This window comes from Quercus lobata, chromosome 2, assembly GCF_001633185.2.
Source record: "Quercus lobata isolate SW786 chromosome 2, ValleyOak3.0 Primary Assembly, whole genome shotgun sequence".
Lineage (NCBI taxonomy): Eukaryota > Viridiplantae > Streptophyta > Magnoliopsida > Fagales > Fagaceae > Quercus > Quercus lobata.
The window spans coordinates 29,074,246-29,087,145 of record NC_044905.1 but is presented as its reverse complement, the minus strand read 5'-3'; the positions used below and the strand labels follow the sequence as shown (position 1 = coordinate 29,087,145).

At 32.9% G+C, this 12,900-nt stretch overlaps 1 protein-coding gene across 1 annotated transcript; it reads right to left on the bottom strand.

The window, feature by feature from the left end:
• Window positions 1-1,186: 1,186 nt before the first annotated feature.
• On the bottom strand, window positions 1,187-6,652 carry LOC115975221 (oligopeptide transporter 7). Its single transcript, XM_031095925.1, has 7 exons — window positions 6,428-6,652; window positions 5,800-6,323; window positions 5,609-5,706; window positions 2,928-3,497; window positions 2,535-2,790; window positions 2,078-2,260; window positions 1,187-1,984 (listed from the first exon to the last, which is right to left on the bottom strand). Exons 1-7 carry the CDS (start codon window positions 6,462-6,464, stop codon window positions 1,379-1,381), a joined length of 2,274 nt encoding a protein of 757 aa, XP_030951785.1. The 5' UTR covers window positions 6,465-6,652; the 3' UTR covers window positions 1,187-1,378.
• Window positions 6,653-12,900: the final 6,248 nt, after the last annotated feature.

Here is a 12,900-nt window from a genome sequence, read left to right as displayed (position 1 = left end):
GCTAGCTGGATTATAAGAAAATAACTAAATATGCCAGGTGTATAAAAAAAAAAAAAAAAGAGAAATTGTGAGTTCTAATTAGCTCAATTGATGAAGTTTTTTATCCTTAAATAAGAGATTTGATGTTCAAACCCCACTTGTTGTGCCAAAAAATCAATTAGTGTATTGAGTTTGATGATAAAAAAACAATTATCATGGAAAAAAAAGTTACTAATTGAAATTCTATTGTATTTATGTAAAAACATAATAATAATAATAATAATAATTTTAGTGGTTGACTCGCCTTCATTTAATGAAAAAGAGAGGAAAAAAGGAAAGTGCCAGTGGTGCATGAATTTCAATGTGCATAGGTGCCAAAATGCTTATGGTTATTGTTAAAATAATAGAAATTTAAATATTTTTAGACTGATTTTTTTCAGAAGGCTTTAAAATTTTAAAGGCGACATTTTCTCTCTTATGGCAGTAACCTCAATTTAACAGAAGTACATGTAATAAAATTTACACCACTGTTGTGAATTTTTTTTTTTTTTTCCTTTTCTTTATAGGCAATTAGATGTGACAATACCACTTCAATAAATAATAAGGATAAAAAAAAAAAAAAAAAAGTAATGCATGCTCTGTTACAAATCCATTTTTTTAAATTAAAATTGTGAGTTTGAAATAAGATTTCATTGTGTAATAACACTATCCAAATAATAATGCCTCAAGATAGGCAGAGTGCTTTTATTATTTTTTTAATAGGAAAATATTAACAAATACTCTAAGGGTATTGGTTTAAGAACTTTTTTTCAAAAACATTTTATGGAAAAAAGATAAGGCAGTTAGTTTTTTTAATAGCTTTTTATATTTTCTGTAAAAGTGGTGTCAAAACTTTCCTAATATGGTTTATTAACAATCACTGACACCTGTTAACATGTTCATTTAAAAAAATTTCAATTTCTTTTTATTTTCTTGGTAAGAAAGTACACAGTTTCTGTAGCATGAATTTGCAATTAAGAAGGTACACAGGATCCTAACTTCTTAGATCACTTGTAATGTTCATGTCCAATTATAAATTTTTACGATGATATCCTAATCAAGATTAATTTTCCATTTTGTCTCTCCCGAGTTAAGACACGGATAAACCCCAACATGCACAACATACTAAAAAGTCATCCAAATCTAAGGATTTCTTGATGCAAAGGTATAAATCTTTAACCTTTGTATAACATTTGATTTTCAATTACCAACTGCCTCCCAGTTTAATAAGAACTCTTAAAGAGGGAGAAGGGTTATATACAAAGTGAATTTGAAGAAAAGTGAGTTTTCTTGCCCCCAAGAGATCCACTGGGAACTTTGATTACACATGTAAACCAATTTGGTTTCTTTTTCATCTCTTTTAGTAGACAACTGGACAACCATCAACCACAACACCTATGGCAGTTGGGCAAGTAGCCAAGGGACATCCATCAAGGTCATTTCCCCACCAACTAAGGCTAACATCCTCCAAACCCAAGCAAAAATATAAAAGCACCCCCATAAAGGCAAGGCCAGCATCAAGTGCCCCAGAAAGAACATAATTGTTACGTTGCCACCAATTCGGCATATATCTATATGCAACAAATCCAGAGAGAAAACCTACAATAATCCAAGTAGTGTAGTTGACTGCAGTAGCTGGTGGCATATATCCTGTGGCACCTATCAAGACTGGCATGTTAATGAGTCTAATCCACTCTTGTTGAGGAAAGGCTTTAGCTGCCAACCACACAAGAATAGGAGCAATTGCTCCGCCTAGGAAGAACCAATTTACTGCCTCGTATGTTCCCAAGTCTCCAAAAATTCTACGAGGACCGATCAAACCCCATATAACAGATGCATCATAAAACACAGTATCACTTGGGCAGGTCCATACAGAGGATGTGTCCTCACATATGTCAGGGATGGTTTCCATTAGCCACCATGCTGTGCCCAAGTACACGAAGCATGCTATAAGGGTTCCAACAACCTAATTCGGCAGAGGTAAAAAAATTATTAATGACAATGCATCCAAATAGATTTATAGGAAACAGGTTTAAGGGATTTAAGTATAACAGATCACCTGTGCCATGAACATTGTTCTAGGAGGGATTTTCATGTAGTGACCTAGCTTGAAGTCTTGTAAAAAGGTTATAGCTTGTGTCATACTTATGTAACCATAAACCTTGAAACACATGTTAGCAACTGGATATCCTGGGTAGATATACCCAATTATATACTCAGTGATGATGTTCAAGCCTGGTGTCTGCCATTAGAAAAAGATTAGGAACATAAACTAATTGATGCAAATATATTTAAAAATTTTTTGGTAAACAAATATATTTAAAATTGACTATTTGACCTTGTATGTAATAAACAAATTGTATTTGTTAAGATGAGTTAACAAATAACAAGCTGAATTGCTTAGAGATATCATAAATTGTTGGAGGACAATACAACAGCATAAAAAGTGGTCAATATTTTTGTAAAATAGGTTCAAAAAAGACGTAAAAATTATTTCAAGTTTGAAAATAAATTACCTGGTTTGTAATGGCAGTGATGATTCCAATTGGAAGAGTGAATAAAATGGCAATTGCACATGCAAGTAAAACACCCCACCAAGGCAGTTGAAGCTGTTCATTATAATATTCACAGGCAAATATGGTCAAGGCAATGTTACCAATAAGAATGATCACAAACCACCACTCAGGAACTTGCTTGTACTTCCTCATTAGTTTGGTGTGTATATCCATTGTTTTATCTTGAAAACTTGATTTGCTTTGCTCCCATATTTCTCTACATTTCACCACACATAAATGAGCATTAAAGCATTAACACGCTAGTTGCCTGAGCCAATTCCTTGTCACATTATAATATATTGTACATTATATGTCAAATTTGAATGTCATAATGTTCTTGGTAGAATTAAGTACCTTCCATGGAATAGTGCAACATGTACAATTGTAGCAGTAAGTGCAGCAAAACCAACACCATAAGTCATTGCAAAAAATGTGCTGAGATAAAGTGGCCCTTCACGTTCATATGCCGCGAGGTCAAGGTGGAAACTAGAATCAATGATGGATGAAATATTGTACACTTGGCCAGTTGAGGTGAAAAGATCATCAGAAAATATAGGGAAGGTTTTGGCCTTGTAGACATTGAGCCAATAACATATGGGAGTCAAAATGTACATTACAAAAACAAATCCTGCAGCAACATTGGCTGTGGCAAACCATGGACTTGCAAGAGGGCTCCCTAGGTAGGCAGAGATAGTGGACCAGTCAAGCCCAACAGTGGCAATTCCAATCCCATAAAGACCAGAACCAAGCTGTTGGGCTAGGACAGAAGTGGGGAATATCCAGCAAATCCAAGAGAGGGAAGTTAACATTTCAAAGAGGTAGCCTGGGAATACATAGTAAGCAAAGCTGCAGATGAAGGCAATTAAAAAGAATTGGGTTCTTGTTAATCCACCTTTGGGCCTTTTTTCTTTCTCGTGAAGAGCCCTGAAACAACAAATAATATGCTTAATTACTTTCAAAGCCCAGACATAAGGAGATTTATGTATCAATATTCCGGGCTAACTTAGAGCCCAAATTGCTTTTGTAAGGGCTCCTATATGATTGGGCAAGATTTGCAATGAAAATTGTAGTAGTGTTTGCAATGTATCTTACCCAGAGTATGTTTGATTAATTTAATGCTATTATACGGTTCTTTTGCATTAAATTATTTCTTTCTTTTTTTCCTCTTTTTTTATGGGGAAAATTTGGCTTTTTTCCAAAGCTTCACTAATTCAATCTTTGTTTATGTAAACAAAGTAATAGCATCTAATATTTGGAAATTGGAAATTTCACCTAATGTTTTGTAGATGAAGAAAAGAAAATTGTCCAATTGAGTAGTCTGGGACAAGGTTGAAAACACTTGAGCTCTCTCAGTAAAGTAAATATACTAATGTTTTAGTGGGTACTGGATAGCTTTAAGAAGTGAGTTGAGCTTCCTGAAAATACGTGGCCAACTCATTCACGAGGACATTTTGACTGATGGATATCGTCATCATGGACCCGAAACGAATTTTCAAACAGCTTTGGTTGGCTGATGTAGAGGATTGGGATTTAGTGGTAAATGTTAACTTGGGCCAAAATGATTTTAAAGTCTACCAAAAAAAAAAAAAAAAATCGACCTTAATGTGAATTAAAGCGAAAACTTCGACCAAATTCATTTGCTCCAAACACATAAGATGCTCAATCCAAAAGTGCCAGGCTCTGGGGTCTGGGGGTGTGAGTGTGTGTGCACCTTTGACCTTCAGGTAGTTAGGTATATATGGTGCAAAACAAAAAACTATATATATACACGTGTGTGTGGGTTCAAATCTCAATTTGTCTTCTTTGCAATATGCTAATCTCAAAAAATAAATACAATAAACAGTACTAATTGTCAAATAAATCTCATAGCAACACATGCCTATAAAGGCCTTCATCTACGCTGTCCTTATTTTATTGTCAATTATGAAAAATATCATCTAATAAGCTCGTTTTTATTTGTACTGTTGATTTTGAATTAAAAATTTGACAAACATAATAATTTTTTTTCGTTTGAGAAGAATAAACATAATAATTAAATACATAATAATGCATGATGTGCATGCACATGCATAAAAAATTATTGTAACAGCCATCTTATTGTAATGCATGGATCCTATTGCACTTTTTGGTACTATTCATGGATACTATATTATTTCAGCTAACTTTTACATTTATTTACAGTACTTTTAGCAAAAAAATTTCATTTTCATCAAAATAAGTGGATCCCAAACAAACATTTACTGCAAAAAGTAATTTAAGTAACATTTGACTTTGAATAACCAAAATAGTGAGCTTGGAGTAAGTGAAAAAATAATAATAATAAATCTGAGACACCAACCGGTCATGATCATCACTCACCACCAACATGACCACCCAGCATGGCCACCCAACCGAAAGCATAACTATCGGAAGAGTGACACATATTTATTTAAACCAAAAATTAAGAAATATTCACATAAATGTTTTGATACTCAGAATATGTGAATTAAATTTGACAGGCATGTGTTACTACGGGGTTTTCGTTAAAGGATTGAGCTGGATTATGAAAATAATGGGTAGTGTATATTACACGAAAAAAAAAAGTATTTGGTATCAAATGTTACCAAGTCATCCCTATCAAAATCCAATAAAAAAGAAATATATTTGCAAAAATAACTACCACTAACACATGTCATTCAATTGTTAGTGAGTAAGTTATTTTTTGCCGACATGTTTCACATTTTTTGAATTTTGATACAACTGACATGGTATTATTTAATACCAAATACTTTTTCCTATCACACACACTTATATAGTACACACAATCCCTAAAAAAATGAAAATTAAGTTACAGTTTTGAAGTTCGAATCCAAGACTTGAAGTCACAATTTTTGTTGTTTTTGAAGAGTGTATAGTGTATACTATGTGTGAATTAAGCCATAAGTACTAAATATTTCCCAAAAATAATTAAGAAAAATCTTAATTATAACTTGGATTAGTCTTTTTGATATAGCTAATAACTCTTCCTTTGTCACAATTTTACTTGTCAAAATTACCTGAACAATGAAACCTGAACCAAATTCGCAGGCCACCACATAGCTGCTGGCTCAACAAGGTACCTCCTGAATATCCCAGCCCATCCGAACCCCAACACCTACCATTCAAAACCCATCAAACCTAATCAACAAACATAAGAAAAATATCCCTAAACAAACTCTACCAAAGTAACAAAACAAATAAAACTAACCTGAGTTGTTATAATAACGAGGAGGGACACAAAAAACGTGATGTGCTGTTTATAAAAAACCTTAACCACAGTAACAACATGAATGGCATACACAGTCCCAGCTCCAGAGTTAGCAAAGATTGTAATAAGAACATGTTCTTTGACATTGAAAGGACCAGGATTCAACGTGAATTCCCAACGTTTTCCTTTGAAGAATACACGGTCAGTGATTTTTGCAGCCATTAATTGGCCAAGAGGGACCACAGCTATTTGAGCTGAAATGGCTGTGATTGTTAATGGCTCAGTGCGGTACCAAAAGAACTGGTTGAGAAAAGATAGGAGGATACATGAGAGAGCTCCCAAGACCCACATTCGAAATGTGAGAACTGGAAGTGATGGGTCGTCTGTGATTGGTACTGTTAGAGCAACTTGTTTGATTGGTGAATTCTCCTCCGGTTCTTGCTCTTCATTAACCTCGGATATAGAATTGGGTTCCATAGCTTGTGATGAAGATGCAACTGGGTCATCTTTCTCATCCTTAGATACTAAACACAATAAACAAAAAGTTCAATTTCAATAACAAAGGAATTAGAGTACAGTATTTAGTAGTACTAGAAAAATAATGAGAAAGCCAGCTAGAGAGACTTACTGAGAGGGGTTCTAATCTCATCTGAGGATTCTTCCATGGTTTTTCTATCTCCCTTTCTGGGACTAGTCCCAAAGATTCTAATATCCGTTTGCTTACAAAAGATGCAGTGAACTTAACAGTACAAGGGATAAGAATCAGAATCTAGGAGGGCTTTTTTGAATGGCAAAAATTAAAATGAGTTGGAAATGTCTTCTTGGTTGGGAGGTCACGAATTTAGTTGGGGTTATGCCAAAAACTGCTAATAATAATTAGGTGAGTGAGTTGTTGCAGGCGCTGACCCACGTGATTTGACCTTCTTTTTATTCTTTCCCTCCCCTTTGGTTTTAGTCTACAATCAGTCCATCACAACAACTTTTACAAAATAGTTTACAATTGTGGTAAGTTTACTATGGTCAAATGTGGTAAGTTATGAATGACTATTGATGAATGATAAATGATAAAATAATATATGTAAGATTGTAATATGCTTAAACGAGAATTAATAAAAACTTACCCACTCAAATTTTATGAAATTAATTGTTATCACATTACTCGCTCAAATTCTATAAAAATTGGTGTCACATTACTCTTATGTCTTCCATTCAGCTTTAGAGAAATTGGAAGATAGGTGGAGCTTATAATCATCAAGTAAGAAATCCCAATACTAGAACCTCTTAGGAAGTCCTCATGTTGCACTTACACCCCTAAAAAAATCCAATAAAAAAAAAAGTGAGAAATCCTAGCAATTGTTACCAATTATACTACATAAATTTTATAATTAATTTATTAGTTTTATAAATATCAAACCATAAATTAATATTTATATTATATTATTGTTGTGGCACCGATCATATTAATTATTAAAAAAAATGTAAGTCTTTAATAATAAAATAATTGATTATAATTTTAGTATTATCCTTGTCAAGATCTACAAGCTAGAGCTACACCTCTATGGTAAATTGGTAATGGTTAAGATAAGTAGTAATGAAAGAATTAAATATCTCTACGACTAGTTATAGTGGTTAGGTAGGTGCATGAATCTTCCATTCCATGATAATTCTCTTTTTTATTAGGCCAATACACCAATGTATTTTGAACTCAAGTTTTTTATTCAATAACAACCAATATTTGAGTTAATTGGAACCAGCATTTTTTTTTTAAGGGAAAGATTGAATATTATAATTCCAATTTTATAAATTATTATTGTGAGGAGAGGCATGAATTTGAGAAAAAAAATAAATACCCCAACATAAAATAGAGAGAGTTTGATACAAGTCCCCCTCCCCCCAAAAAAAAATTATGAAAAGAGAGATAGCTATACTCACCGATTCTGCTTCATTTTAGTTAATTAAGCTAATTAATCCAAAAGAGTCCAACCTTTTTTTTTTTTTTTTTTTGAAATTGACCCTATTGAATCCATAATTAACAAGATCTGCATAATCTCCTCATGTTGTAGTACGTACCTCTTTATCCTTCATAACTCACTAAAAACATTAAGGAAACAAACATATGATGCTGTATATGTTTTTTATGCCTCTATATCTATATCTATATCCTCCCAAACTCACCAAAAATATAAGGGAGAAAAAATGAAGAGACTATCCAGTGAGGCGAGGCTAAGCTAATTATCAAAAACTCGAGCCCTCAATTTGAAAATCTTGCTCCACCAAAAATGGAAGGTGCAACAGTACCCCATTGACTCTAAACTAACTAATTTGTTACAATTGTAACTAGAAGTCAATAGAGAAACAAAGACTCGGATGTACCAAAGTGCAAATATATGAATGTATCATGCCCATAATATTGGTAACATCCTAGATAACAAGTCTTTGGCCGCTTAAATGTCTCTTCACGTGCCAGTGTAGTAGCCTTGTAGCTTAGGTAAATAAATCTTACTGTTAAGCAGTGATAATTTTGCGTTAGAGGTTAAGTGGCACGAATAATTGGCTATAATTAGGTGTGAATGTGATGCCTTTTGATAAGGATACATCCAATTGAAAATCTGTCAAACTAGGCTGGTCCACTATTGGATCAAATGTGGTTGCTTATAGCATTGAAATTAGTAAAAATCATGTAATTATACGCATGAGACAAAATTATTTTGTATTCTGGTCCCTCTCTATTTCTCTTTCCAAAATGGATATGAGTATATGACAATATATATATATATCTTACGTGCACAAGCACGGCAAGCCTGAGAATTATTTCACGTGAATTGGATTTGACAAAGGAAAAATAAAAATCTATTTGAGAATTTGGAAGTGAAAGACCCCTTTTCCAAGAATTTTGTGACCACACATTCTTAATTTTTTTGCTCTCTGGATTCTTCAGTTTTAACCCAGGCCCAGAACTTTTCTTGAAAGCTTAGACCCAAGCCCATGCAAACAAACTTGTGAAGAAGCCCATACTGAATGAGATGGATGGTGGGTAAGTTTCTGATAATTGGAAATCACCTATTGCTACCCCAATGTGGACCTTAACTTGTCTTGGAAAGGCTTAGGCCAGAGCTAGTCTATTAATTTGTACTTGTACAACATTAGAATCATTAGAAATTCACATGTACAAGTATTATTAGAAATTGGCCCATACAAGTTTTATTGGTATGAATTCAAAAAATCGTTAAAAATTGCTATTAAGAATGTAACCAAATTGTGGGTTTTAGTTACCTCAATTGGTAAAGTCTCTGATGGTTAAATAAGAGATTTAGAGTTTAATCCTGCCTACACCAAAAACTGATTGGTGTCTTGGTTTGATGATAAAGAGTTATTATCAAAAGCAGATGTCATAGGTTAAAACTTTCTTAAAAAAAAAAAATGTAACCAAATTGGACTGAAACGGACTGAAGTGGACAAAATCGAACCGTAACAAACTTTTTTTTTTTTTTTTAAAGAAAAAAATCCACTACATACAACATTCACTCCACTTTATTTATTTCTTACAGAGAATTAGGTCAAGAACATGATAAATTTTTGTTTCATGTGATTAAGAAAATAATGGTAGTGATCCCGAAATTGTTAACTCTCTAATACAAATGTTTAATAAAAACAATGTTTTGATTTATGTTTTTAGAATGACCAAGGACCGCTTTATAGAATCTAATATAACAGATGTGAGATTACGTTATATCAGTCATGTCATAGGGTTGTAAACGAGCCGAATTTTGTTGAGTAATCCATGTTCAAGCTTGGCTCGTCAGGAAAAGTCAAAAGCTTAAACTTGGTTCGAGCTCGTAACAAACCTAAAAATAATGTTTAAGCTTGAACTCGTGGGAAAGTCAAAATGTTTGAGCTTAGCTTGGCTTGACTTGATTAATTAGTCAAGCCAAGCCAGGCTCAAGCTTAATATCAAGCTTAAACTTAAGTTCAAGTCAAGCTCTTGAGCTTGAGATCTAAAAAAAATTACATTATCAAATGCTTAAATCTCTAAAATTAAGAAAAAAAAAATAGTATACTCATTTTATCATGCGTCTAGTCCTACTTATGATTAGCCATTATTTAAATTAAAATTTTAAATAATTAAATTCATTTATATATCCTTCCTTGTCTACAACTTCAGCAATTATTCAAAATACAATTTTTACATTTACGTTAGATGGTGAAGAACCAAAAAAATACTTATTTGTCACTATTATGAATGGGAAAATACTAATATGTTTCATAACTTTACATTAGATAATTGATGGGGTAGGATTATATGTGACCCACTTAATTAATTAATTTTTTTTTAAATGTAACTAAAGTTTAAAGTGGTTCTTGGTTAGTTTAGAGGGAAGGAAAAAAATTAAGGTAATGGGTTGTGGTCCCATGTTGGTAATGTCATTTTTAAAATATGTTTAATGAGTATATTTAGTTAACACCTATAAACTTAAAAATGAGTCTATATTTGAATTGTTTTGTATCAAGCCTAATAGCTAACAACCTTGTTCATAAACAAATTTTGTTGTTTGGGCTCGGTTTGTTTATTAAATGAGCCTAAAATTAAATCTCAGGTTTGGCTTATTTATAAACAAACAAACATGAACGACCTTTTATCGAGTCGAGCCCGAGTTGTTCATGATTGGCTCGATTCATTTAGAACCCTACATGTCATTTTTCACATCAATCGCGCTTTGTAGAATCTAACAATATCACTTAGCCACCACCACATACACAAATGAAATTTAAAATGCAAGCAAAAAATATATATAAAAGACAGAAAAGCATTATCATCAACTAAATTTATGGGTTCATTCCATATTTCCATCAACTGTGTAAAAGACAATCATCGAATGAAGCTTCCTCCAAGTGAAATTTTCAGCCTCACGTGTGTATCCCACACTTTGATCCTATATTCTAACAGTGTTGCATTGGGTACAAATAGATTTAATTAAACTAAAATACAATTTTAAATCTGTTAATTGAATTATGTAGCTTGGTCTAATTATTTGTGAACAATATTTTATCCATTTGTAATTACTGAGAACTTTGTAACTGGCATCTCATTTTTTTTTTCAGAGACTTTAGATTTCAAATATCGCTCCCAACGCAACTTTCCAATTATCAAAAATATTATCCATTTGCAATTGGTCCATGGCCTTAGCGTACTTGTAAGTTGTAAGATTGTGCTTTAGCAACTAAAGGCAAAGTATATGTGAAACAGCAATGAACAATGAGAGAGAGAGAGAGAGAGAGAGAGAGAGAGAGAGAGAGAGAGAGAGAGGAAAATGGACTGAATGGGCTAGAGTGGATCGAATGGCCCACAGTGGATCGAAAGGACCTAAATAAACCTTCACAAACCAAATAAACCGAAGTAAACCAAATGGACCCAAGTGGACCAAAATGCTACGCTGAAGTAATTCATGAGTAGCATAACAACAATAAATATTGTGCATAAATTTTTAAATATTATTTATAGATATAGTTTCAGTTTTTTCTTCTTCTTTTTTAGATTATAGATATTAGTATAGGTAAAAATAAGAACTATTCATCATTTTTCATTCTATAATTGATATGTTTTTCTATGGAGGTTAATTCCCCCAAATCACCAAATGAAAATTGGACTGTTTTTGTGGATAAAATCATACTACTATCAATTTGGAGTGTGGGGATTGATGTTACAAATGATTAAGATCTTGCACTTTTATGAAATTTCATTAGAGCACTAGCATCTGAGATGCCAAAAAAGTTTTATTTTACAATCTCAAAACTTACTTTATTTATTTTACCATTTTATTTTACAGCTCATCCAACATTTCAGTTTCTATTTTTATATACAACTCATTAAAATAATACTAGCCTCTGAGCATGCACTCGCTCGTGCTCAAAAACTCTTCTATTTTTTGGGTAAAAATTAATAATTTACATTTATTATAATTTGGGATTTCTACTTTTCCCAATTAAAAAAAAAACTAAGCGTGTAATGATTTTTTTTTTTTTTTTAAAGAGGACAAAAGAAACAAATACATTGTGATGAAGTAAAAAAAAAAAAAAAATGAATACGCGGAGTGAGTTTTGTAGATTAGAAGAGTTTTAAAACTAACAAAAGAGTAATCCTATTTTGTAGGGAGTTAGTGAGTATAAATAAGAATTTAAATCAACATAAAAATAGAAGTTTATTAGAAGCAGAAAGACATTTCAACGTAAAAGTAGAAATTTATTATTTTTGTCAATTTACTATTTTAACCCTATTTTTAAGTTTTAAATAGGGGTATTTTTTACTGTAAATAAGATAATAACTAACTTTCTTTTTCTAATTTACTATTTTAACCTTATTTTTAAGTTGTTTGCTAATTAATTTAAGGGTATTTTTAACAGAAAAAAAACAATAACTAACTTTCTGCATCCTCTTATTATATACAGATAAACTACACCATCAAATAATATAAAAAATTAAATTCTCTCTCTTCTCTCCAAAACTCAACCACCACCAAAACTTAGCCACAAATCCTAATTTGTCACCAACAAAATTACCCCAAAAATAATTGCCACCACCAAAATTAACTAAAAATAATGGCCACCACCACCACTAAAAATCCAAACCACAACCATCAAAACTCAGCCCCCACCACCACAACCATTGCAACTCACCACCATAAAAAGCACTCATCATCACCATCCACCACAAACGTCAACAACCACCAAAACCCACATTTTGCCTATCCCACATCAAAACCCATCCACCGCAGTGGGGTTTGTGGAAGATCATGACTGTGAGCAAAACACAACACACACAAAAAAAAAAAAAAAAAAAAAAAAAAAATCCACGACGGGCAGACCCAAGGCGAGCAAATCCAAACCCACGGCGGCAAACCCAGAAACGATCTAGCCACCACTCCCAACCCAGCCACCAATTTCCTCCAAGCCCAGCCAGCCACCACTCCAACCACCACTCCCAACCCACCTACTCAAAATCAAAACCCACCCACCACCCCACCACCACATACACCCCAACAACCACCAACAAAAAAAAAGAAGCTTCATCGTCAACCACCCAAAGAGGCTTCACTGTCAGCCATG

Coding starts and splice junctions, on each gene's coding strand:
- LOC115975221 (XM_031095925.1), bottom strand. CDS start 6,464: ATGGAAGAATCCTCAGATGAGATTAGAACCCCTCTCA. Junction 5,707..5,799: donor TCGTTATTATAACAACTCAG/GTTAGTTTTATT, acceptor TTTGAATGGTAG/GTGTTGGGGTTCGGATGGGC. Junction 3,498..5,608: donor GTTCAGGTTTCATTGTTCAG/GTAATTTTGACA, acceptor TTGTTGTTTCAG/GGCTCTTCACGAGAAAGAAA.